This window comes from Aplysia californica, unplaced genomic scaffold, assembly GCF_000002075.1.
Source record: "Aplysia californica isolate F4 #8 unplaced genomic scaffold, AplCal3.0 scaffold00006, whole genome shotgun sequence".
In the NCBI taxonomy this organism is placed as follows: domain Eukaryota; kingdom Metazoa; phylum Mollusca; class Gastropoda; order Aplysiida; family Aplysiidae; genus Aplysia; species Aplysia californica.
Genome location: NW_004797276.1, coordinates 202621 through 230556, shown reverse-complemented (window position 1 = coordinate 230556; position 27936 = coordinate 202621). Strand labels below are relative to the sequence as shown.

Genomic DNA, 27936 nt, shown 5'->3' with positions numbered 1-27936 from the left:
AGGGGGGAGGGGGTCAGAGTTTTAATAAAGTATATTTGTAAACCGAAACTACAACGGCCACTTTAGTACAAGGAAAAAGCAAGAAAGGCAAATAGAAACAACAAAGGGAAAGACCGGAAGTGGGAACTACCAGTGGTTCCCGCTAATAACTCACTAATGCCTTTTTTCCTCCGTTACAGATGGAATGAATTGATACAATCCTTTTAAGCAGCCTCGGCCTTAAACTTCTATTCCCTATTATTCTTATCCGAAAAATAGCTTACCCACATGCGTTATGTTGCGATAAAATGCTAAGCCGTCGCCTGCAGGAGATCTGAGTTCGATTCCCAGAAAGGAGAGTTTGTATCTGATATTTCGGTCATTCTGTTGGAATGCTGTATCCCACTTAGCCCGGATTGGCCAGGGCAGACAGGTCTTCTAGATGATCAAATTATGTTGGAAGTGGAGTAAAATAACACCTACGGTTAAAAACAAAAACGGTGTCCCTTTTAGTAAGCGGGCGAAAGTGACAAGACCTTTTTTTAAAACGTTTTTCTTCATCAGCAACACCAGAACAGCGCGTGTTTTCTCTGTCTTCATCCATGATAAAACAAATAGCGTCTTAGTTTAGACAAACCACACACGGCGAGAACCAACTCCTTTCTATTATAACCAAACAGAGAAGACGCATGATGTCACACACTCTCAGTATCTTTCCTTCTCTCTCTCTCTCTCTCTCTCTCTCTCTCTCTCTCTCTCTCTCTCTCCCTCTCTTCCCTCCCCCTTTCCCTTTCCCTTCCCTTCTCCTTTTCCCTCCCCCTACCCCTCACCTTCTCCCTCTTTCTCCCGCTCCCTCCCTCTCTCCCTACCTCACTTCTCAGTTTTCAAACCTTTTTCTCTCCTTCTGAATGTGCCATGTTGACATTGCTATGTTACATTGAACTAATTTAATACTGTTGACAAGATAGTAAATTGCTGTAAAATGAATATTTAATTTAATAAATGAAACCATTGTTTTAGTTAAGTTTTAAAAGGAGTTTTACGGCACTTGCAACACTATAAGGTCATATAAGTGCCAAAGATTAGAAGTGTTTCAAGAGAGTAACAAACACATAAAAGGAGGAGAGATAAGGACAATAGATGTTTGATAGGAAAGAAGGAGCAAACCATGCCTTAATAATAGAAGTTCTAACCAATTGAGTGCATAGTTTAAGCATGGCAAGTTAATGAAGATTTTAGTTTTCACTCTATGTAGCTTCTCCCGCATCTTATTTCAGGGTACTTCATGGCTTTTTGAGCATGTTTCAAGTCAAGGGAAGCTGAATAAAACATTCCATTACCTTTCTACTGGAAAAATGGTGCGTTTGAGACGTTCCAGACTTATTCTGATACTTGTAGTTTTCAGTATCTTTTTTTGGTTTGTCTTATACTGGAACTTCTTGGGTGTGTACACACGGCACAAACAGAGACTGCTGTCAAAGTCTGGACTTCATGATAAGCTGCCTAATGACGAATTCCCTTTTGATTATGGTGAGGTGCAGAATGAGCAAGATGCAATCAAGAATAATGAAATAGAAATTCAACCAGGTAAGTGTGCCACGTCTTTGAATTTGATGGGTTACTTAATTTTTTTATTTAAAGTGCTTTTTGTTTAAATTTGATTTTGTAAACGTAAAATCCTCATTGAGAATTATTTTTATAATAACATTTGTCTTTTATATATTCACAGGTGAAGTTAATGTGCTTAGAGATTGTTACCATCTAGCTGAAAGTATTACTTTTCTAAGAAACTATGAAAAGCCATATAAGTACTTTCAGCGATGGTAGCAGTTGAGTGCAAAACCAGTAGTGTACTTTTCTCAATGATTTTCCTTTTTCTTTTAATATGAACATTGATGCTGTGGCTTCAGTGAGGTTAAGATTAAAAAGCTGCAAAAGATATCTTTTATACTTGTGCAAACATTGATTTTACAATAATGAAGATCATTTCTATAGCGCTCGCTCCTGTGTGAACACAGCTCTAGGCGCTTTACATAAATGCATGTACGAACAATATTCACGCACACAACACTCACACACACACACACACACACACACACACACACACACACACACACACACACACACACACACACACACACACACACACACACACACACACACACACACACACATACACACATACACACACACACAGACACACACACACAGACACTCACACGCACACTCACGCACTGCATACACGCACACATATGCATGCATGCCACACACACACACACACACACACACACACACACACACACACACACACACACACACACACACACACACACACACACACATCTTCTTGCTTATCACACGCGCATGCTTACACACCATTGCAAAATGAGCACATACCCATACATAATAAAATAATATACTCAATGCAATTCGTAAAAATACATAAATGGATACATAGTCCTTTACATAACATTAAACTGAACATGAATCAACTGACATAAAAATGATGTCATTAAATGTGTCTTTAAAGATTTTTTATATTTAGACTCAGATGTTGTATGTCTCATGGGTTGGGGAATAGAGTTCCAAACTGATGGAGCAAGGTGGGCAAACGGTCTTTCAGCTAATTTTTTACCTCCCTTTCTAGGAATTCTTAAAAGATACTGATCGCCTGATCTTAGTGATCTAGATGGAACATAAATCTGTACGAGGTCACTAAGATATGAGGGAGCTTTGTTATTGACACTATCTGGTCTTTCAAAGATGATCTACACATGCTCTATCATGTAGCATTTGTTGCCTTTTTAAAGTGCAATGTGCTTCATTTAAAGGATAAATATGTATCCCCTGCATAGGTGCTTCAAGTCTGTTTTTGATCCTAGAATTCACCCCAGAGGAAAACGTTGTTGACAGTATAAGCAATGCAAAGTGTGCTGCACTTATTTTATTGGTAGTTTTTTATTTCGTCATCAAACATGGCTGGGGGAATGAATGAAAGATAATTTAGTGTTTGTACTTTGATATGCTCATTATAACGAGCAAACTAATAATGTACGTTTTGATGATCACAATTAAGCGTAGTACTACATTTCAAAATGCATAAAGTGCTCTTCGTTTAAATTGTAGGTAACCCCAGCAAAAGAAAAATATACGATGAAAGTTACTTGCAGCAACTTGGAAAAATTAATACAGCACAAGATCAGAGAAACTATGATGCTGGTAAGTAATTATTTTCATCCAAAAGTGCCTATATGTATATGAAAGTACGTCTGGTCTAGTCTAATTGCATATCAGAGTAAAAGATTATAATTTCTTTTAAAAAATATAATTGCATTATTTCAGCATGTATTTGAAGAAAGTCTTAATCTTTTACTTGACCAGAGTCTGTCGTGTAGTGTTAGGTGCCTAGCCATGATACTTAAAAGACTTGAGTTCGATTCCACATGTGGAGAGAATTTTTATGGAGTATCCCCATCTTTCTGTGCGGACGTTGTATTCCTATCAGCCCATGTTATCCATGACAGCAGGGTGGAAGCAGCCTGCCTCCTATATGATCTAGACAGTAGGGGGCATAAATCTTATGCAATTACATTTATTGCATTAATTACATTAGCTTTTTTTTTAAATTTTGAGTCATCTTGTACCATACATTGTTTTTGCACCAATACACTCGCTTTTTTTTCCTTGTACCTTGGGTTTAAAATCGGGCTCAAACACTGACTTTATCTGACTTTGTCTGAGAACTTTTAACTCTAAATCTAAAGCAATCAAAATGTCTGATCTGTGTTAAATGTTGTTTTCCTCTCTTTGTGTTGATTACAGGGTATCACAACCATGCTTTCAATGAGATGCTGAGTGCGAAACTGAGCTACACCAGACCAATTCCCGATGTCAGAAACTCAAAGTAATTTTCTTTCAAGTGCAATACTTTTACAAATGACTTGTATACAAAATATTAAATATTTAAGATGGTTCAGTCAGTAAATTGACCACCTGGTTGGTTGACAGTAAAAGGAATGTTTGTGAATGTGAAGAATAAACTGTTGTAGTTTGTATAGTGTCATGGTGCTGAAACCATAGATTTGTTTTATTCTTGAATACATTTTGCTGGAATGAGTCCTTTCTTGAGAATTCAGCATCTCACAAGTATTGAGATGTAAGGTTCTGGGAAGCATGTGACACCTTTTATGACAATATTTTTCCATTATTCAAAGATGCAAGTCATTCCCTTGTTGTGATAGGTTATGGCCATGCAAGTGACCAATCACAGTCATTTTGTAACATCAGTGTTAAATAATCAAGCAAACCTATTTTGATCAAAGGTATAGACGTGAAAGAGCTGAAAAGAGGACAACGCTGTATTGCTTTTTTTTTTTTTTTTAAATTGTGATTTTAACTGTTTCTGCTTTTTTACATTATGATAACACTCCCAGCCTTTTCCTGAGTGACCTATGATCTGTATTGCAGATGCAGGAAAAAGCATTACCCTGTGGATTTGCCAAGTGCAAGCATCATCATTTGCTTTCACAATGAGGCCAGATCTGCTTTGTTGCGCACTGTGCACACTGTTCTAGCACGTTCATCAGAGCATTTAATTCATGAGATTATTCTTGTGGATGACTTCAGCACCTTTGGTACGTATAAAAGACAGATATATATTGGACTTTGGGTGTGAAATTTTATGCTGAACTCCTTTCTGATTGATGTACGTTTTAAGACATTAAGTTTGAGCGTATGGGTATCTAGGAGAAAAGTTTAAACTACACAGTATGACATGGATAGCTCGAATTCGTTAGGACCGGCCTCCGTAGTTCACGAGATTCGTAGTTCGAGGGATATCTTACAAAGATAAAGAAGAAAACATGGAACCACAGGCACAGTTCGACGGATGTGTGATTTCAAGTCCTCTGTGTTTGACCTATGCGTGTTATACTGTATAAATTTCTAAAATTTGTTGTGTATTGTATGGCTGTATTACTTGTATCTGTAGTGTACCGTTTATGTTTTGGCCAATTCTGTTTATTTAGTTTTTAACTGGTTTACACTGGTTATATAGTTATTGCAATAACAGCCTTCATTCATTCATTGATATGGGCTTCCTAGAGTGTAATGTCCACATGGATTCTTCTTCCCCCAACCAGTCACATTTCTCTTATCAAAGATCTTAAGGATATCACCAGAATTCTGTCAAGACTGCTGTTGTTAATAGTAATTTTGAATTTTGTTTACCAAGAGCACCTGAAATCTGAGCTTGAAAACACAATTTCTACCTTGCCGAAAGTGAAGCTGGTTCGGAGCCCTGAGCGTCAAGGTCTGATCAGAGCTCGGATGTTGGGTGCCGAAGAAGCAACTGGTCAGGTCAGTCCCTTTAATTTTGTCTGGTTGTCAGTAATATTAACAAAAATAGATTATCTTGCTTCAAGATTTCTACCGAACAGTAGCTCAGTCTTGTTTCAAAATCACCCACAAATGAATATTCTTTCTTAACAGTAGGACTCACATTTGTTCTTAAAATGTATATTTGTAATGTTTTGATGCGGTAACATGAAAAGAATTTGTTATTCACAGATGCTTCGCAGCAAAAATTTGTTTTGACTGTTTTGTTAAGTTTTTTTGCCATGGGAATATAATTGTGAGGCATTGTGGTGATCAAAATACTGAAATCAAAGACATTGGCATTTTTGGTGCAGACGGGCAATTTTCTTCTTGTTTTCTTTTTTGGCTCATACCTTTTATGTCCATTTAAAAACACATTTTTGTGTGGATTTTACTGTAAAACATTGATTAAGGGCACAATTAGATCTGGGCGAAGAATCGATTCTGGAACCGATTCCCACAATTAATGGTACAGAAGAAAAGTTCCGACTCCTGTTTACATAAACCAACGGTTACCAGTGTCTGTAAGCGTTTAAATCTTTTTATTTCTTTTTAAAAAAATTTATTTTTGACAAATAAAAGTTGATGCTTCGTAGTGTTCCGAAATCAAGGTTCTCCTAATTCCCAAAGATGTTCGGAGCCATTTAGGTAACCACCAGAAGAAATCACATCGTTAGAAAGTAAGTAATTGGGTTCAGGGTCAATTCCTAAGATTCCTAGCTTTCAATAATCGGGAACACTACGAAAAATGTAAATTTTCAGTTTCCAAGGACTCTCAGGCTATGGAAGTTACCAAACTACCAAACTTTGGTGGCCATTTTCTCGCTAATTTTACCTCTGAAACCAGGCGACCCTGACCTCCTTCAATTGCATATATATCTAGACTTCTATTCAACTAAGATGGATATTTTTTTCACCAAAAGGAAGGCAAATGAACAGGCGTTAAGGTAATACCAATAAGCCCATATGCCCAAAAATTGACGAGCGCCTGATTCCACCACGCCGTGACACAATTCTTCACACTCTGTTTACAAGTACGGTTTGAAATTTGAGAATATGTGTTTAGTTTTAACAGATATGAGAGTCCTAAAGACTGAAAAGTCCAGTGTCTAAAACATGAGGGCTGAAGTCTCAAAGCTTCGTACCATGCAGCTCTTTGGGAAACATTTCTTCAAAGTTGTCATGTGCAGCATATTTAACTTTTACAATTACTTCTTCCAGGTATTGCTCTTCCTAGACAGCCACTGTGAAGTAAATGTGGGTTGGCTGGAACCTCTACTGGCAGTCGTTCACTCTGACCGACAGACAGTGGCTGTGCCACTCATGGACATTGTTGATTCCGACACCTTTTATTATGAGCCGGCAGGCCTGGTAAGAGGAGGTTTCAACTGGGGAATGCACTTCCAGTGGGATCCTCTTCCCCTTGAAGACAGTAGAGCTGTGTTTTCCAAAGCTGATCCTTTTGTGTGAGTGATTTTTATTTGCTTCAGATAAGAAAGTTAAATGGTTAAATGGAGGAGAGGACAATTTTCCTATAACGTTTGATAATCCTTGGGATTCACCTGTACAATATAACTGTGTGCTTTTCGTAGCTTCTAATCAGTATTTTTTTTAGCAGTTTCAAGACTATGCACATGTTTCAAGCACTAATGGAGGGATTTTCTTAGTGATAAGAGTGTAATGTTAGGTTTGCCGTAACCCAATTACTGGCAAGTGCTGATTTGCCACCAAAGTGTTACTGCCAATAACATTGGCAGTTTCTGAAAACAGTCTACACAAACCCCTGAAATACAGACGCTGAACGATAGTGTACTTATTTTAAAAGGAAGGACCTCTTGTAGTTATAGAATTCTTTTTGAGCCAGAGGATAGAACTGCCTGCAGTGTCAACTCTGCAAGTCAGTGAAAGTAGCTTCGTCGGGTTCTCGGCAGTCTCCAAGATTTCCGGCAGATTTTAGGGGTCACAAGTGTGCCATAGAGTTTTCAAAGAGCTTTCCAAGTATATATAGTTTTCTTGTCTTTGTATTTATCATATTTCATATGCACTCTTTTCTTACGTCTAAAGGGGCACCCTTGTTCCTAAGAGTTTCCCCTGATGCAGTGCAAGTTTACCACTGACAGTAACAGGGTTAAAGAAGGCTCGCCTATTCTGGATTGATACAATGAATGCTTTTGGAGTAAAAATCCTCTCAAGTCAGTTTGTGGCTCAAAATCAAAGTAGGCCTACTCTAGGTGTAGTGAATCAATTAGGATGAAAATATGTTTCCAAAAGACGTAAATTTGTCAGTTATAATCACCTTTTCTCAAGTTTTGCACTGGCAGTTCATGTCAAGAGATGATTCTCCAAGGTTTTCTGTAAACTATATGTTTCAGAAAAAAAATTATTCTCAGTGTTTGCTGATTCTTTTTCAGATTTCGACTCCTGTTTTTGAGTATCTTCTGTTATGCTTGTTTTTTTCTTCCGTTTTTCTACCCTCTGACTTTGGTTTTATCTTATCTCAACATAAATCTTCAAAAAGCACATGATAAGATTATGACTTCTTTTTCTTTCTTTTTTTCTTTCTTTTTTTCTCTCTTTTTTTTTCCAACAAGAATGGTTTTCTACTTTCCAGATCCCCAACAATGGCTGGAGGATTGTTTGCTATGGACAGAAAATATTTCAAGGAGCTTGGAGAGTATGACAGTGGCATGGACATTTGGGGTGGGGAAAATTTGGAATTATCCTTTCGAGTAAGTCATTACATAAAAGAAACTGTGTTTCATCTGAAGTCAAAGTATTTTCTTTAACAATACTGCCTTGCTGACAGTTTATCTTTGACTTCAGTTGAAACACAATTTCTTCTCTGTGTTTTACTGTATTTTGTATTGTTCTCTTTCTCAGGGTTTGCTCTTGTCACAGTCTGTATTAAATTTTACTGCCTTTATTTCTTCTTTCATATTTGATTACAAGCTGTGCACGCCACAGTTTTCCCTCATGAAATTGTGTAGAATTTGAATAGATCTCCATCTACATGCCCACTTTTACATAACAAATTGAATCACTCAAGAGAGAACAGGCCTTAGGAGGCAGAAATCATTTGAAAAACAATGAAGAAATATGACAGATTTGAAATTTGACCCCAGTATGAAACTTACTTTGAATTCCGTCGCTCTCAGATTTGAAGTTACAGCCTCTGGCTCTCAGGTTGGTGGGTCAATGGCATATATTTCATGCATAAAATAATGTCCTCTTTCATACAATTCCATTGTCTTTTGATAGATGGACAAGATCAGGTAAAAAAATCTCAGAGAAATCCCTGTGAATTCAATGCAATGATTTCTCATTCACAAGTTCTTCAAAGGCTTTTAGTAATCCCAGATAGGAAAAGTGATCCATTGCTGATACTTCATTTTAGACCTTACATGTAAATCAAATAAATTCTGGGTGAATATTTAAAGAATTCTCTGTCATGTTTCTCCAAGCTTTTGGGAGAACTGCTGTCAAATTTGTACAACTGATGTTCCCCATGGCTGATTTATGCAGCATAAAAATGTGATTGATATGGACCCGCAAATGAAGTTCTTACAAAATTCAACATTGGCCTTTTTTTCCCTCACCCAGTAGGTCCACCTGTTTTTTAGCATTGAAATCTTTGCTCGCTACACAGAAAATAAGAATAACTATGTCAGCAGCTATCTGCAAGCCATTAAACTTGTCTGTATTGTCATGCTGAATCAGTGGTAAGTTGAAACAAGTAGGTCCAGTTCCCATTTTTGGGTCCTAAGAAGTCTAGAACGCTCAAATTGCCACTAGGTCAATTGTCCCCCAGAACAAGATTTGGAATTGTTTTTTGCAGATCTGGCAGTGTGGAGGTCGGCTTTTGATTGTACCATGCTCTAGGGTGGGGCATATCTTCCGAAAGAGGCGTCCGTATGGCTCACCTGTGAGAGACAGCTTTACAAAGAATACTCTGAGGGTGGTGCATGTTTGGATGGATGATTACAAGGTCAGTTGGCAATATTGATGCATTGTAGGCCAATGCCATGTTAATAAATAGATGTGTAAGAACATCAAATTGGAATAACCTTGGTTTGATAGCATGTGGCTAGTTATATATGAATGATGTGACACAGGCAAGGATTTTACACCATTTTGTTTAGCCATTATTTTGACAGTCAGAGAGAAATTTGGTGACCTTCAACTGAGACTTACAAAAGAAGGGTTCAGTCAGATTGTTTAGTCATTTTTCACTCTCATTTGTTTATTTCATGTGAAACTTATATGAAAGTTTAAGGAGATGTGTTTAGACATTACCAGTATTTTTCCCTCACCTTTTGTGTAGAGTCATACTCATGTTCATTTGAATGCAAATTTTTTATTGATATGTTTTGATAAAGTATCGACACAAGTGCAAGGAAAACATAATGCATGCTTTACTTTCTTACTGTGAAGGGTTTTTAAAAAGTGTCCTTCAAATTCATGTATCATTTTTTGATCTTACCGATGGGGGTACCTTTTTATGACTACATTATAGAACTAATGATAATCTTGGTTCTTTCTAATACTTGTTTGCTGTGCCACAGAAATACTACTTCCATATCAACCCACGTGCAGAGGATATGGAGTATGGAAGCATTAAAGACAGATTAGAGCTGAGAGATCGACTACAATGCAAGTCTTTTCAGTGGTATCTTGATAATGTATACCCATCAGCACTACAGGTACGGAAAATACTGCTGCCAACATTTGGTCAGCTTTGACAATGCAACTTTTATTTTGAAAAATGCCATTATGAGTGAAAGCTGTAATACAAAAGAAAAAGATTATGCTCATTATAAAAGATGGAAGCTGTAACATTCATGGGAAGGAGAAGGGGGAAACACGGCTGCAACTGTTACTGAAATGTATTGATACAAGAAATAAAACCTGGCAAAAGTTTTGATTTAGAAGCCACTCAAGAGGTGATTTATCTGACTTGAAAGGTCACTATGAGCCTGTAGAGCTCTGACTGTGGGGATCTGTGCACAAAGGAGGAGTCACCATCTGCTACCTGTTTTGACGTCTGCTCATTCAGGGGTCATTCGGTCAGCTCAATTGTCAAGATTCTTGACCCACAAGTGATGTGGGAGAGAGTCTCTGAAGACACATAAGTTATCATTTCAAGGCTTTGTTCCTTAGCCAATCAGAATCAATACTTTGAACTTATTGAAATGTGCTTTTAACAGACGACTAGTCTGTAGAAGATCTAGACCAGTGTTTTGTTACCCGAGCGCTATTGTCCACTAGTGGGTGATCTGGTTATTATGGTGGGCAGAGGGGATCGCCCAGATAGTGGCAGGTATTATTTAGTGCCTCGTTTGGAAATACAGACTGGTGTGCGGTACAAAAATTTTAACCTCTAAAAGGTAGCAAAAGTAGGCACTGGCAATAAAAGTTTGACAAGTACTGATCGAGACAGAAATCAAGTTTCTGGTGTTTTCCTTGATATATTCCTTATTGAAATCCTAGCTGGGCTGACAAAGCTCTCAGCTCTTTTTACTTGTCAGCACAGTGCAAGTCTAAAAAGCTTTTTTTCTTCTTTTTAATGTCATGTTGAGTCTTGTTACTCTATGTGAAAATCATTTATGCATTCAATGTCAAGTCAATTTAGCTGCTTCTTTGACCTTTTGAAGTTTGGTCCTAATTTACCCAGCTTCTTAAAAGTTGACCACTTTTTCATTTAAATTCCTTTATATTTCAGAAATTACCAGATTTGGCCAGGTCGTTGTACCCAACTAATTCAGAGAAGAAGATCAACTCTGCTCCAGAAGTAGCCATCAGAGCGTGGGGTTTGGTAAGTTGCATTTTTCACCATGATAACAAGTAGTTGGTGGGAACCACTGGTAGGTCCTACTTTTCCCAACACAAAATGACCATTATTGTGTCGACAATGTGCTGTTCTTTACACAAACAAACACCACCATGATGGAACTTTTTCCAGGTAGGGAATGTCTACCTCATGTTCCCTTTATCTTTTGTTGCTTTTTTTCAGTGCGCTCAAACTGATTTTTTAAATTTCTTCCTTCTCTTTCTCATCTCCGGTCATGTGCACATGATCACATACTCACTTGCACTCTGACTCTAAGAGTGTGTTATGTGTTTGTGGGCTGTGCCAATTGTTTTGTGTCTCCTCTCATCTCAATATCTAACTCTAATCTTTGCTATGGAGTAGATCTATTCTGTATATTAGAGTTTTCCCTTTGTGATTCATGCTTTGGTGTTGTGCATTTATGGGCTATTACTATTAGTCTCCTCAGCACACTCCTTTATGGATCTGAAACCGGGACCTTGTACAGCAGGCAAGAAAAGCGCCTCGACATTTTCCATCTCAGATGCTGCTACAAGATCTTAGGCATTTCGTGGCGTGACAAGGTTACAAATGTTGAAGTATTGGCACGGGCAAACCTTCAGAGCATGACATCTATCCTGTGTTTAAAAAGATTGAGATGGCTGGGCCATGTCAAGAGAATGGACGACAACTGGATTCCGAAGCAACTTCTCAATGGAGAACTTGCCCAGGGAAAGAGACCAAGAGGAAGACCAAAATTGAGTTACACAGACAGCTGCTAGAACAGTTTATCTAAACTTGGAGTAGATATTAGGATCTGGGAAGAAATAGCTGAGGACAGGAAAACTTGCAGGAAAATGATAAAGGAAAGAACTATAAATCTAGAGAGCAGCCATAGAAACAACCAGGCTGAGAAGTGCCAACGACGAAAGGAAAACAACGGAAATACAGGGCTTCGTTCCACGTCACTGACATGCAAGCACTGCGACAGAATCTGCGCTTCAACGTTGGAAGAATTAGCCATGAAAGAAGCTGCATGAAGAAAACCTTGAGACCATCTTAAGCTAAATTGACCGTCTGCACAGACGAAAAGAGCCATACGCACACTATTAGTTTAAGTCTTGTGCAAAATTCCTGTTTCATCTTTGTGTCTGTTCATTTAAATTCATGCAGTTTTCTACTGGTAAAGTCTTTGTTTATTTGTGAATATCAAATCAGAGTACAGTATAATCTGCTTATATCGACGTGCTTTTGGAAGTGGATTTGATGTCGATATATAAAAATGTCGATAAATGAAAATATAAAGCCAAAGAGGAAAAAACAAAAGCTGTAAAAAGACAACACTATTTTTTAAACTGGTAGCTTCCCTTGATTCTTACACAACTACACAGTGAAACTAACAAGAGACAGAGGGGGGGGGTGGGGCTGTAGTTACAGTCCTAAAGACCGAGCAGAGCAAGGCACACTCTACACACCAGCGCAAACTTTATTGTAGCATCCTTGTAAGGCCTGTTTATAGCCGCTTGCTGGGGAAAATGGAAAGGCAAGGCACTGACTCACTGACCGTGGCACTTGCCAGCGACAGACTGAGAATGGGATGGGGAAGGGGAGTGAGCGATCGGGAGTGGGGGGTAGGGAGGTGATTCCCAGTGCACGAGACGCTCACGTCTGTGAGGCACTCTACTGTGTTGGAGACTACACTGTGTAGACCCTCCATGACCTACTAAAGCTTGGTGTCTCAAATAGGATACTTTGCAGGTATGCGGACTTAATGAACTAATGCGTTGATCGTTAGCGTGGCTTTTCCCCCCATTTATGTTCATAGGCTTTGCCAGGTACCCAGGAAGCATGTCGATAAAGCCCAGTGGGCCGAAAAAAAGTTGATATAAGAGAAATTGTGAAGATATTGAAGGAAAAATCTCGTAATTGAAAAATATGTCGATGTGTCATAATGTCGATGCATCGGCTGTTGATATAAGTGGATTATACTGTAGTTCGAAAAGTTCAAGTAAACCTGCTATTATGATTCTTTGATTGCTTTTTCTTGTTTTTCATGTTCAGCTGAAGCATACTGGTTCTGGTCTTTGTGTTCAGTCGGAGAAGTCTATTTATGACAAGAGGTCACTCCTGCAGCTAGCAGTCTGCAAACATGGGAAAAATGAGGATCAAGTATGTATTATCCTGAGTTTTATTTGTATAGGTCATTGAATACCTAGAGGGAAATTGTAGCAACAGAAGCCTCTCCTTTGGTAAAAGCAATTTTTCTGAGGTGACCCATTAGAATTCATATTAAGAATATTTTAGTTAAATTAATAATGAGACAATGAAAGTATTTCACAGTTTATGCACAACTGTACTAAAACTTTAATTATTTGTTTGACAACAGCAGTATCTTTTATTTGCATGATGTCAACTGAGTGGTTGTCAATGTAAATTGCAGATAAAGCTGACCAACTTCCCAGTTACATTTCGAAGGGGCTTTAAGCATGCTGATGGAGTTTGTATTTTGCCCTGTTTTCCTGATTTAGCAGTCACTTAAGTTTATGCCCTTCTTCAATTGAGCCTTCACAAGTCTTCTTTTTACGACTTTGAATAATCGACCATGAGAAGTATGATGAAAAGGTAACAGTGATTTTTTATAATTCAAAAAGGAAGAAATTCTGTATAATATTGCTTCATAAAACATTTTAGGGCAAGGAGAATGCTAAGTTATAAAACTGAGTTTCTATGAATGTTATTTTGATACGGTACTCATTCTATTCCAGTTATGGTATGAAACTGAACAAAAAGATCTGCGGCTGGCAAACCTTTTGTGCCTTGATTATAACAGAGAGGAAGGTCCATATGCCCGGCTCATGAAATGCAAAGGATCCAACCCTCAAACCTGGATATGGTCAAAAAGGGTAAGTATTTTTATTAGTGCAATCTAAGATTTTAATACCCTGATTTTTTGTCCCATTCCTTCTATTTTACAAGTTAGATAATAAGGCAAATCACGGCTGTCTAAATCGCCCCCAAACCGCCAGTTTAGTTACCGGGCAAGGGTTTCCCGCCGGCCACCCCGAGATGGTAATAAATCAGCTGTCAGCCGTGCAAGGTACGGTGATGGCTGCGGCACTCCCGGCGCGCCTCGGCCGTGCCCAGGAAACTTTATTCCAGTCATTTTTGATTGATTTGATCCCCAATACCTCCTGATCTTAAGATGCGATGTCTCCATGGGGGATCTCATTTTAATGGGCTGTTGTGATAAGAAAACAACTGTAACTGGGCATCGGCGGTGAACCGGTGGCGCTTAACCAGTGGCGGTGACCAGGGTCACAGAGTAGCGGGTTATGGGGAGTGCCGCGGGCTGGCGGTTTGACTAAGTTGACGGTCGGTAACAGCCGTGAAATGTGAGTGAACTGGGTAATCTTTGGCTTTCTTTTTTTTTTAATTTAATAAGTTTTGTATTCTCTAGATTTCTATTATTATTTTTTTCAGAGTGTTGTGTAATAAAAGTGGCTGCTTTAAACTTAGATGGGAGAGAGCAAATTTTATTATATTGTTCGGAGCTTCATTCTTCACTCTCCTCTTGGTTGTCAGGTTTCCTAAATTGAAGTGTCTTCTTCACAAATAAGGCCAAGATTACTCTTTTGTGCTCTATAACCTGAAATGTATGAACTAAACCAGATGATTGTATAACAGTGTTCTACATGACAAAAGATTTAGTTCAATAATTGTTAGAAGTTCTATGATAAGACAGCACATGACATTTGAAAATATGATTTATCTGTTTCCAGGGGAGACTTAGGTTTTCTAACATGGTCAGATTTTATAGAGGCATAGGTGTTTAAAGAGATTAATTTTTCTTGTGGTTTTAAAAGCTGTTATTTCATTCTCAAAATATAGTTTTGCAAATGTATTTGTTTTTCAACATAAATATTCATTGTGTTGTTTCCCAGGAAACACACGAGCGATTACTGAACTATGAAACAGCTCAGTGTCTGACGGCAACTGGCATAGAACCTGGAGCTCTGCTGAAGACCATGCCCTGTAACGACAGTCCTCTCACACACTTTGAACTTTTCAGGACTTGACGTTATCACAAACAACTTATTACTGTTCACAGTATTGCATGTGCTCATATAATGAGTACTTCTTACGTTTTGGTGCTTTGGAACTGGTCATTTGAAGCATACATTTTGTTTTGAACACATTTTCTAAAATAACTTCTTATTGAATTTAAAGCTCTGGAGTGAAATTACTATAACATCAAGAATTCTATGTAGGTCTTGGTAGTTTCAGTATGAATGATGTGTTACTTTGTTGAAAGAAAAAAATGAAATCTTGCTGTGTGACTGTTTTGTTAAAGGAGAAGGTGAGTTATATATTTATTATTCTGAAGATTCTTGGAAGTGCTTGTCTTTCCTGGTGCTAGATCTGAAACAAACTTTTTTTATGGTCACTTGTTAAAAACAAGACCATATCATTAGTATAATTTTATTCCTTTAATTGCAGTCCTATTATAATTAAAACTCTCTAAATGTGAGGCATCATGGTGAAATCAGGCACTCTACAAAATAATTAAATGACAGTGATTTTTGTTGAACTTTGTTTGTTTTTTTTCCAACACATTTTATGTTCATTTAAAAACACATTTCTATGTGGATTTCACTGAAAAACATAGATTAAAGGCCGAAAAAATGTACATTTTCTGTTTACAAGGACTTTCAAGCTAAGGAAATCACCATTCTTTGGCGGCCATTCTCTCACTAATTTTACTTCTGAAACCAGGCGACCCTCACCTCCTTCAATCGCAAATAACTCGACTTCTGTTCAAGATGGGTGGGTATTTTTTTTCATCAAAAGATGGACAAGTCAACAAGCTTTAAAATGATACCACGTGCCCAAAAATTTACAAGCACCTGGTTCCGCTGTGTTGTGACACAAATAGAAGTATGCCTGCCTCCTACTTTCACTACTTCTTTCTCCTTCAATTTTTGTTCTTCGTGCCAGACATCCTAAGCCTTTATCTGCTGAACATTGTTTGCCTTTTCTTATTGTTTTTCACTAGACAGCTTTAAGATATGTCTGTTGAAGGGTTGTTTGCTGTCTAAAAAATATTTTAGGCAACTGTCCTTTCACTCACTGTAGAATTGCTGACTGAACTAGATAAACAACTGTAAGCACAGAGATTCTAGCTACTGTCTATATTCCAAAACTCACATCTTATCTTTGATGGGCATAATACAGTTGTTATACATGATTGTCTAAATGACTAGTAGAACAAAGAGGAACAGGGGAAGGAGAGCATAATAATTTTTGCCTTGCAGTTTAATTTCAGCTTACACTGTTTCGAACCCAATGCTTACTTTTCATTAAATTTCATGCATCATAATCCAGCAACAAATTTCAAATAGATCCCTTTGCAACTGTCTTTCAGAGTTCCGTGTTGGAAATCTGAATTGATATTTGAAAATTTAATTTTTTTAAATAGGGATAGAACATATATATATTTATCTGATGTTAGTACAACACTGATCACAAAAGGAAGGCGTGATAAAATTGCTTTACTGTTTCTTTTGCCTTGACAGAGTCTTCCAGTTATTAACTTAAGTAGGATGATGCCCACGGGTGCTTCATATGATGAAATACTCATCTTTTCATGGCCATTTAACATACACATAACAATCAAATCATCATGGAATTAGACTACTCATGTTGTTGCTGTCATTGCATTTCTTGTAGATCTGTAGCATTTTATGCTAACTAGCTTGTAATTTGAATTGCATGTTAAATGTGACTCTTTGAATCATATGGTCTAGCATGCAAATAGTGAACACACACAGCGAACAAATTTTCAAGTCTGAATTTTTCTTAATTAAATACATAACCGTATAGCCTGAAATTCATACAAAGCAGAATTCGTACTAAACAAAAACATTTCCGCATCCCATTGAATTCGCTATCTGCATTCTAATCTTTTTTACTTTTGTAACTTCAAGGAAGTGTTGGAATTTTGCATAGGTTGGCTGTTCCATCAAAATCAAATTTAACGGGTACTTATTTTTACCGAGAAAACCCAAGAAGACCCAAAAAAAACAGAGAAGACCCGAGAAGACAGCCGAAAAGACCCGAGAAGACACGAAAAGACACTAAATGACCCCAAAAGACCTACATGGTTTATTTATTTATTGTTTATTTATTTGTTGTTTATTTATTTGTCACAAACAGATCGATATAATAATACCCCCTTCAAGCAAGTGAAAGAAATGAGTGTCACTGTAAGTGTTTTAAGTTTTTTAAGAGTGGCTCCTCAAGGGATCGACATTATTTTTGTTTTTACAGAAGTGGTGAGGTGACAACAAATAAATAAACAATGAATAAAAAAACATGTATGTCTTTTCGGGTCATTTAGTGTCTTTTCGTTTCTTCTCGGGTCTTTTCGGCTGTCTTTTCGGGTTTTCTCGGGTCTTCTCGGTATAAATAAGTGCCGAATTTAACTGCTTCCCTGATAATCTGAATTTTGTTGAGGAATTTGTAATATACTCCAGAAAAAATTGACAGCAAATATTTTGACATTATAAGGACAGAAGAAAGTTTAATAGTTTTTCTACTAACCGAACTGCAATGTGTTTATTGATAAAGCTTACAGAATGACTTATCTCTGTGGTTCTCTCAAGTTTTTGTTGTTATTGCCATTCACAACATAATTTGCACATTCCTGTATCGTCATGGCTCAAATAAATTACTACTGTAACTCACTAAGGAGGCATCAAAACATTGTTTTATTGTGATATTTTGAAGAAATGTAACCAAACAATTTTTACGGGAACAGCTTTGGTTGTTTTCAAATTTTGAGGTTGTGATGGGTTTCCGATCAATGCACATTGACAAATTGTCAGTGCCAAGTGGTAATATGACTGAATGTTTGGCTGTTGGTTGTCTATACTAGTGGCCTCATGTACTTGCTCCTAGTTTGATTGAACAAAAAATGACCGCATGCCTAATGCTTTCACATTACATTGTATTTATATACTTGCTTTTTATCTCCACCAGGGAGTGAGCCTCATTTTACCTCTGTCAGATATCAAGCTGACATGGTATATATAAACATGAAAATCAATTCTGATGAAGTAGATTGAAAGAAGTACTCTCACTTAGTACTTTTCATGAGGCTCTTTCAAGTACAGACACTGAGGGCATGAGATACATAAGGATATTTTACATATTTATAGTTTCATCGTTTTCTCACACTTTTTTTGCCCCAAAATGCAGTAGTTATCAATTCTAAATTGAGAATAAATCTTCAACAGTTTTTTAATTATTGTTAAGTTAACGCAATAATGTATATGCCCACAAGTTGTAGTTTAACTTAACTTCTTATCTTACTTATAGATTTGAATTTAATAATGAGACCGAATTCAACCTTGGGGAATTCACATGGCTTAATATGTGCTTACAATTTGATGAAGAAAACTACAGTTAAACCTGCCTTAACAGAAACCAGTCTATAACAGAATCCTCCTTCTACCCCTTGATAAATCCCTCTATTATAATACATCTGTCTCAAACAGAAACCTTCATATCCTGGAAACTGACAGAAAAATTCTTTTGCTTTAATTAAAGATTTTGGCTTTTCGAAGACAGAAAATGCATGGCTGCTCAACTTTGATTTGAAACAAAACTCTGCAGTTTGGTTCCATCAGCTCTAACCTTTACCCCAATCCACCACGCAAGGAATGGGAGAAGGGGTGTGGTTTGGGGGTAGTTGTTACCCCACCCATGTGAGCCCTGAGTGAAGGGTACCAACGATGGAAGTGAAGGAGATGTTCTTTCATTTCTGTTTTTAATTGATCAAACAGTGGTTCTAATGAGATGCAAGAACTTTTATGACACTAGATTAGTAAAACTTTTTCATTACATTATCCGAGTGGCGAGGATAGCACTTGCGAGGTGGGAACTGTCACCGCTTTTTACCGGCTGGACAGGTGATCCTTGATCAAAGTGGCATGCTGCATCTTAAGCGCAGCAGTTATGTACTTCGCTGTCGCATACAGTCTCACTCGAAAGGGTGAGCATTTTATCAAGTATCTCAGTCTTTCCAATGGGACGTTGTATCTTTCTAAGCCCGGTAGGGCCAAAGTCCACCTTTTGCATAATCTAAATTTAAATTGTGTCTGTGGATGATAAGACATCCTTCTCCTACATATTGTTTCTTTAAAAAGTGGCTAGCCCTCCCAACTTCCCTTGACCAAGACGTAAAGTTTAAGATGGAATTTTTGTCTGGTCTCCATGTGATTCCCATCTTGGACAGGCTCAACTGTTCAAGTGAAGTAGTACATGACACTTTAGTGTTATAGCTTTCTTGCACAGGATACTTATACTAGTCCTTTGTTATTGTAGTATAGGCCTACTTGTCTATTTTGATTCTTTTATTTGCAGGTGAAAATGTGTCTGTGCAGTGCTGCTGTCTGTCTTGTAATGACAGCCATGCATTAAATGAAATAAATGAGCAGTATTCTTGGAATGCACAATGACAGGTTTATATGTACTATAAATGGAATCAAAATGTTTGCAATGTTAATTCAAATAGTGGTACAAAAGGAAATTACTTCAATTGTTCTTTTGAAATCTTTTGTGTTTTTTGTGTCAATTTTATGTACTTGGCTACATGGAAAAGGAAAGGCATTACTACTCATCACTTTATCATATAGACATATATTAATGAATAATGGCAGAAATACCTTTCCTTTTCCATAGTATTATTAATATTCTTCTTCTCTCTTCTCCCCTCCTCTTTATCTCCTCTACATGTTTTATCTTTATCCTCTATCTTTCTCTATTCCTCCCCCTAATTCTCTCACTCCTGCTCTCTCACTCCTGCTCTCTCTCTCTCTCTCTCTCTCTCTCTCTCTCTCTCTCTCTCTCTCTCTCTCTCTCTCTCTCTCTCTCTCTCTCTTTCTCTCTCCCTCTCTCTCTCTTTCTCTCTCCCTCTCCTCCTCCTCCTCGTATATTTTTCTTTGTGTTCTTTTACAACTCTTATACTTCTCTCCATCCCCCTCCTTCCCCTTATCTGTCCCCGGGGTTTTAAGCACCCCGCATAATTTAGCCAAATTTGATCTTTTTTAGTGTAATTTCTGATTATTGTCCTTTATACTTTATCATTCTTTGTTAAAATTAACAGAATCGCATAATTTCACATTTTTGGGCTCAGTTTGCATACTTTCAGAATTTGTTTTTCATAAAACTTCAGGGACAGCCTTATCTATCTGTCTGTCTGTCTGTCTGTCTGTCTGTCAGTCCCCCCCCCCCCCCTCTCTCTCTCTCACCCTTGCTCTTTCTCTCTTGTGTTCAAGGCTCCACTCGACCCGACATTGTGTCCTTGGGGAAGGCACTTTCACAGATTTTTCCCACCGATAGAGACACTTGTTGCTACAGGCTGCAGAGCATCAATTAAATCGTTTCATTCAGTGTATCCACGGCAACCTGGATTAGCTTCCACGTTTACTGGCCTCATGGATCACTTGCATGGATCATGGGGCATGAACTGGATAGCAAGACAAAACAAACACTAGATACATGTATACTGATGCTATCAAAGTCAAAGATACATTGCCTATGAGACGAAAACTACAATCACAACAAAACTTAAAGAGTGACTGAAGTTCAGTGATTTAATCAACCACGGAGCACAAAGCTGCAACTTCTAAATTAGTGGTATAGAGTGGTAGCTTATTGTATCTAGTAAAAAACTATGATACAAAGCTCAACAATTTAGGAATACATAAAAATTAATTATGTTTTTATGTTGTTGGTTTGTGCTACGTCATTACAATTGAGAAAAGAATTCCTTGAGTGGAACAGTGAATAGCCGTGTTCAACAGTGAACTTTAATTCTGCCCACGTGTTGTGATGTTCAGTTTTATGTAGAGATTGCTATTCTGTAGATCTACAATGTGTAAAATTCTGACGTTTATCTAGATCTAAAGGAATGATGGAAGAGTTAATTTATATACATGTATTAATCACGGATTATAACTCTGTATCATCGAATATTTCAACAATAAAAGAGTAGTACCCCTTATCCAGGGGAAGTCACTCTAGACTATTTCTCAAAGAAAGCAGCGAGACGTGAGATATAAACAATGAAAGGGTGGACGGGGAACACAAGAAGTGACGAAGTTGAGTGCAATACCATGTAAAATGTTGTAAGTAATCATTTGACTTTGTTCTTGTGCGAGCTCATCAGGGTTAAAACGAGGACACTCTGACACATTTTTGCTTCATTTATGTTCGTTTTTGCTTTCGGAACAGACTCTCTAGACTAGATCTACTCAAGACACTCAACTAGTAACTTACAGTGACTTACTCAAACTCAAACTCAAGATTCTAGATCTAGATATCTAGATAGATCTAGAATTATTATTAGATTTCTACACATGACAGTATGAGTATGAATGATAGATTTAGTAAGTAGATCTAGAATCTAGATCTAGATCTAGACCAAGTGGGAAGGACTTCCGTAACGAGTGACCACCCCATCAAACACAATAAAGAAGAGGCCTTTATCTTATCTAACCGTACCCTAACCCTAACTCTAACCCTACCCCTACCCTTATCCCTACCCCTACCCCTATCCCTAGTACCTCTACCCCAAGTCCTCAATTCTGCTCTGTCTTATAACTTATAGTGGTCGCTCATTACGGAAGTCCTCCCGCCAAGTGAATGGCCGTATCGTTGTTTGTGGGCAGACTTAGATTATCTATGGCACCGACTAATGATTTAGGGCTGAAGGCTAGATTGCTGTTACTCACAGTTTTTAGACTTCTAGGCTCAATTGCTTGCCCTCTTCTGGATAAGCCGACCACACTGCCGCTAACCTTGATTTTAAAACTGATGATTGTTAAGTCCTGTTAGTGATCAGCAGTGTTAGTGTTTGGTGCTAGAGCTAGCTCCCTTGGCCCAGGATCAGCAGGTATATTTGTGGGCATTCTCCGGTTTTGGCCCCCAAGAAGAGTAGGCTATCGATACTGACATAAAATAATAAATACTTGGTATCGTTGTTTTATTTTAATTTTATCCGAAAGAGAGCCAGAGATGCGCTGCTAATTTTCAGTACAAAATGAGCCACTGTGTGAGTAAGGAAAGACATGCCGTTAAACGTAGAACGACGCATCTTCCTGATTGGCAGCTAATTTTAGCAATGTGATGTCATCACTTCCTGTCCTGAGATACCCACAGACTATTTTAAGAAAGCCGTGGAGGTACCGCATGGAATGATGTGTTTTCGGTGTATGTTAATACATTTCGGAATTCCTAATACTTTGACATGAGGGAAGATCGCTTAGATCTAGATTGTTGATGCTCAGAACAACAGTAAGATTAAGGACTCTGATGCTTGAAATTGAAACACAGTAAACGCAAAGACAATAAACCGTACGGAAACTGTCGTAATGACGCCAGAGGATTTCCCCCCCCCCCCCCCTTCCTGCATGTTTCATCGCTAAAAACAACTTCAAAGCTACAAATTATAATTAATGGGACAAACTGTTGGTCAGTCGGGAGGAAGAGAAGAGCCAAAAAAAACAACGTTCTGACCGTCATTTGTGCTTTCAAAAATTTTTATTTTTTTTGGAACACTTCTCGTGTGGAAACATACCCTCTCACATCTAGGCCTAGATCTACATAAAGTGAAGGCGGGAGTTTGGATTTTCTGATCTAGACCTACCTCTACAGAGTTCATCCATTATCTCACAGCCTGCATCGCGTTCCCACTCACCCCCTCCCATCCATACCGTAGGCTAACCCTCGCCCATCCTCTTGGCATTGGGGCACATATTACGAGGCACATTAGATCTAGCAATACAGTGTATTAGGAATCAAGGGTGGGCCTTGTGCTTCGTGTGAGATGGAGAGCAAGGGGAAACTTTTTCGCTTTTGTGGCCGCTAATTGCTGTTATTTGGTTATCGCGACCCCGTTGAAAGCTACTTCGGTCTGTTTGCAACCTCGTAGAAGCCGACGTACATTTACAAAGAGATATATAGAGGAAAAATCGGGGATTAAAGATTGCCTCGTTGGAGCTGACTTCTTGTTGAATTCTGACCCCGTTGAATGCGCCACCCACCGTAATTGCATGATTCTAAACGCAGGCACGCTGTCCAATCTGCCATCAGAACTTCCAACAGCGAGAGGTAGATTAAGCTTGATATACGTAGACACTTCCATCTTTGGTGCCAAGCGGTTGGCTATACAGTAGTCTCCGCCTAAGGTCCCACCGCCTGCGATCCCGATTCGCTTAAGATCCCGCTGTTTCAAGAAAACAGAATTTTTACTATACAAAAGTTACCCCTAAGATCCCGCTCTAAATCACTCTGAAGGTCTACATTTGGCTAAGATCCCGCATTTCAGATCATAATTTGCTGAACAAAAACCCGGGCGGGACAGCCGATCAACCAAGAGTGAAAAGTTGAGATCAATAAACTGTCTGTCTCGTTGAAAATCAGCCACTATCGTGAATGTGGTCACATACATGTAAAACTCGATGAAGCGATACAAAGTTTGCCCCAAATGGAATCACACCGGGGTGTGAACTGACCGACGTTTGTTTTCCCTGAACATCGCACTCACACCTGAGCTCTCCCCCTAAACTTACGTCACTCGCTGGGTGGGTAGGGCCTACACGTTCGCTCCAGGCGGGATCACATTGAACTGTGAACTCTTCCCTGACCATTGCAGAAGTTGTCTCTTCTCCCAAATTTGCAAGACAGTCTGGGGGAGGGGGGGGGGGCTCGGTCAGAGATGGAAAGCTATAAATTTTCGACAGGAAAGGGGGAGGAGCAACTGGATAAGCGTAGATCTTGAGACTCATGATAGGATAGTAAGTGAAAATGACACGCCTCATCCCACTATACACTGTGATAGGTCATCAAGTTTAACCACTCTTTGCTCGCCATATGCCATAAACCCACCAAGTGGTCACGTCAGTTCATTTTAGAGTGGAGGGAGACCATTTTATCGATTGTGAGCTTAGCATGGGTCACCATGGATTCTTAAAACTGGGTTCGTCGGCTAAGATCCCGGTTCGCCTAAGATCCCGCATTTTCTTGCTCCCGAGCACCGGGATCTTAGGCGGAGACTACTGTATTTAGATGTAGTCACATGATCGGAGCGGTGTCCTGGTCTGACGTCGTACAAGATGGCCATCTTACCTAAAAATAGTTTGCGTCGTTCTACGTTTAATCGCTTGTGAAGGAAAGCCTTTTCTTGAAAAGAAACAACAAACCCACTTAATATTTTTTACATCTTATTTTTCTACTAAATCTATACATCGAACTCAACTCTATTGTTCTTTTAAACGTCAACTTGTAAAATGTAGTATGATGAACTACAAGTTCTTTACACTCTCCCTTTCACTGACTCTGTCTGGACCATAGGCTTTGTTAATGTACAAAGCCTGTGGTCCAGACGGAGTGAAAGGGAGAGTTTTAAGAACTTGTTGTGAGCAACTGGCCCCGATATTTTCCTTCATTTTTAACCTGACCATACAAAAAAAAAATTACATTCCTTTAATATGGAAAACATCGGAGGTAATACCAATACCGAAAAAGCCTAAAATATATGAATTAAATGATTTTAGACCTGTCGCTCTTACATCCATTGCTTTCCAATTTCAAGTGCCTTGAAAAATTGATGCTCTCAAATATTCTAGGATGTGTTCATGGAAATCTAGATTAGATCCATTCCAGTTTGCATACAAACAGGAGAGGAACGTAGAAGATGCTGTACTTGGGGTTTTTTTACTCTATACTGAAACACCTTGAAACATCTAAAATGTATACACGACGGTACTTTTTGTTGATTTTTCCTCAGCATTTATTACAATTCAACTTCATATTGTCATTGAAAAACTTCTGAGTCTGAGAGTTAGTCATCATATCGCAGCATAGGTCCTGGAATTTTTGACAGGCAGACCACAATATGTTAAGCTGAGCAACACAAAATCTGACACAATCATTTTTAACATCGGCGGTCCTCAGGGCTGTGTTTTGTCACCAGTTTTGTATACAATATATACCCACAATAATAGAAGTAAACATATAAATCAACACGCTTTTAATTAAGTTTGCAGATGACTCCGTTATTATTGGATTAATAAACCTTGATTAAAAAGAGTATTTCGAGGCAATATGTATGTAAATGGTGCAATTCAAATTTTCTAAAAGTGAACCTCTCAAAAACAAAGGAAATGATTTTTTATTTTAGAAGGGAAAAACCAACAATCCCACCACTCGTCATTGAACAAGAAATACTTGAAATCACAGATTCATACAAATATCTTGGTCTCACAATTGACATCAAATTTACATGGCAAAATCATGTAAGCAATATCGTTAAAAGGTAAATCAGAGGCTGTACTTTCTGAAGAAACTTAAGTCTTTCAATCTGAATCCATCCATCCTTCTGATATTCTACACCACCACAATAGAAACTTTGCGTCGTTCTTACTAATCCTTTGTCACCAGTGCTCATATCTCTGTGGAAACACTTTGACCTATTAAAATCAGAAACAATTGATGGTCTCCTTTGCTTCCACCCATAGCTTCATCTATTGATGTACTGTGCACAATAAACCCATGCCACCCCTCCTCCACTTGTAACAATTTAGAAACTTTTATCGTGACTAGCTGTATGATCAGGACAGCAATCAGTGGTCAGGTTTCACACATCAGGCTACCAAGAATTTCCCGGCGGGTTCACCACTTGGGCACTTAGAATTCAAGCATCAGTAAAATTTCACACCCACACTAACCTGACCATCTGCACCACTCAGGGCTTTCGTGGGTGGGGTAACAGCACCTCGCTTTCCCCCCTTCCTTGCCTGGTGGCAGGTTGGACTGTATGATTATTTATGGAGATACAGATTATAGACGCCTCAGTCTGTTAACAAGTTGGCATATTTTTTTCTCATCATGTTCATTTTTAGTTTCTATGAACTAAGAAGTAGAAGGTCAAGTAAGGGTTAGGGTGCCATGAAGTTTGGTTAGTTTTTAGGTTAGGTTAGGATAACTGGTACACATACTTGAAGAGTAGGGGAAGGCTTTAAATTTACTAATAGGGACAAAAGTATACAGACCGGATATTTGTTGTAACCTTCTCTTTTGAAACAAAATCTCACACAAAAATTATGTGTTTGCTTGCAGTCTTTTAGTCTGTTCAATTTGATTATGTCTAGATGATATGAAACATAACATAGTCGAACAATACTTAGACAGAAAATACTATACCCCCCCTCCCTCTCTCTCTCTCTCTCTCTCTCTCTCTCTCTCTCTCTCTCTCTCTCTCTCTCTCTCTCTCCCCCCCTCTCCCTCTCTCTTATTCAATTCACGCTTCCCCTACCCCTCTCCATCAACCATCCCTCTCTCTCTCGGGAAGTGCAATGTGTATAAAATTTTCTGTCTCCTCCATCCACCCTACCCTGTTACCTTTGCATTCTCTTTAGTTTCTGCTCCTCTGTCTTGCGTCCCCATCTCTGACTACTCTGAGTAATCATTATCTTTTTAGTCACTCCCAAAATAACCAAATGTTTAACTCTGAATATGCTCTAAACTTTCACAAATAGCCCACACATTTTCATTCTATGGCGCAAAAGTGGAGTGGGTTAATATTATATCATAGCACTTTTTCTGTGCTGAGGGCCAGTTGCCTTTGTTTTTAAAAGAACAAACAAATTATAAGCCAAATGCGAAGGCGTACGAGAAAAATGCACTTCGGAATAGTTGGTCTACTGACTGCGTTGCGGCTGTCCAGCGAGGCATACGGTATGCATCCTTTCCCTTTCAGTCAAAAAGTTATGTGTCCTTGCCTTCTATCCGTGGGCTCAACAGCTGAATGAGTTTCCCCACTACCCGTAACTCCCTTAGGCCTACCCCAAATTACGCTCATTGTTCGACTTTGTATCCGATAGTTCTCCGTTATTGCCACTGCATTGACTTAGTATAATATTATCGTCGCCAGGACTTTAGGTACACATAACTGGACAAAGCGCAGCGTGAGGTCTTTCTAAAATTTCATTTCATGACCATTCTTCCAACCCTCTGACTTCACATGAAGTGGCTAAAAGCCCAAAGCAGCATTATACGTGTGCTTATGCCCTTCTGACAAAATCCAAGTCCCACGTTGTGGGGAGCGCGTTAAGGACGTGGTCTCGAGAGGCATATTGTTCCCGGCTCGGTGCCTGTTAACGTAATCCGAGCGGCCCAGAATGACAATAGGGCCGGCATATTACACTCTGCCACTGTGCGTCTGTTCTACAGCCAGCCTGAACTGTTCAATCATGGATCCGCTATCCCCAGCGGAGAGAGCTGGGCGACGCCCCTCCGCTCAGAACTGGGAACAAGGATAGAAAAGGCGATGCCCGACGTCATAATTCAATTTCAAAACGTTTCATGAAATTGTGTTTTAAAAAGAAAAGATAAAAAAGTACATTGTACCTATCGTCCATATCGTTTGGTGTTGTTTTTTTTCCTTTCCGTACTTTTGCGTAAGCTACCGATCTCTAGAAACGGCTGATTAGGAACTTATGTTCAGTGCGTAGTATCCTGTCGACCTTTTTCAAATGACGCGTTTTTGCTGTCTTCATCGTTGTCCAGTTTTACATAGTTTTCATCTTATTGCAAAAGTAATAGTAATGCCCATTATATAATCCGATGGCGTTTTCGTCTTGTGCGGTCTTGTGTATCCCTCCCCCTCTTTGCACTATCCCCCCCTCTCTCTCTCTCTCTCTCTCTTTCTC

General features: G+C 38.7%; 2 protein-coding genes across 2 annotated transcripts in view; both read left to right on the top strand.

Annotated features, from left to right (window-relative positions):
• LOC101847230 (polypeptide N-acetylgalactosaminyltransferase 11) overlaps window positions 1-15749 on the top strand; it is a 20864-nt gene extending 5115 nt beyond the window's left edge. Inside the window, exons 2-14 of the mRNA XM_005089402.3 lie at window positions 1257-1566; window positions 3106-3198; window positions 3802-3883; window positions 4447-4613; window positions 5213-5337; window positions 6577-6821; window positions 7967-8084; window positions 9191-9340; window positions 9918-10055; window positions 11075-11167; window positions 13223-13330; window positions 13927-14064; window positions 15103-15749. Of these exons, the coding sequence (XP_005089459.1) occupies window positions 1335-1566; window positions 3106-3198; window positions 3802-3883; window positions 4447-4613; window positions 5213-5337; window positions 6577-6821; window positions 7967-8084; window positions 9191-9340; window positions 9918-10055; window positions 11075-11167; window positions 13223-13330; window positions 13927-14064; window positions 15103-15237 (1824 nt within the window). The 5' untranslated portion in view covers window positions 1257-1334 and the 3' untranslated portion in view covers window positions 15238-15749. The remainder of the gene's footprint in view (window positions 1-1256; window positions 1567-3105; window positions 3199-3801; window positions 3884-4446; window positions 4614-5212; window positions 5338-6576; window positions 6822-7966; window positions 8085-9190; window positions 9341-9917; window positions 10056-11074; window positions 11168-13222; window positions 13331-13926; window positions 14065-15102) is intronic.
• A 5496-nt stretch (window positions 15750-21245) lies between these two features.
• The window catches only part of LOC101846781 (probable tRNA(His) guanylyltransferase), a 26451-nt gene continuing 19760 nt past the window's right edge, over window positions 21246-27936 (top strand). The window contains exon 1 of the mRNA XM_005089399.3: window positions 21246-21351. The gene's annotated coding sequence lies outside the window, so the exon portion shown is untranslated. The remainder of the gene's footprint in view (window positions 21352-27936) is intronic.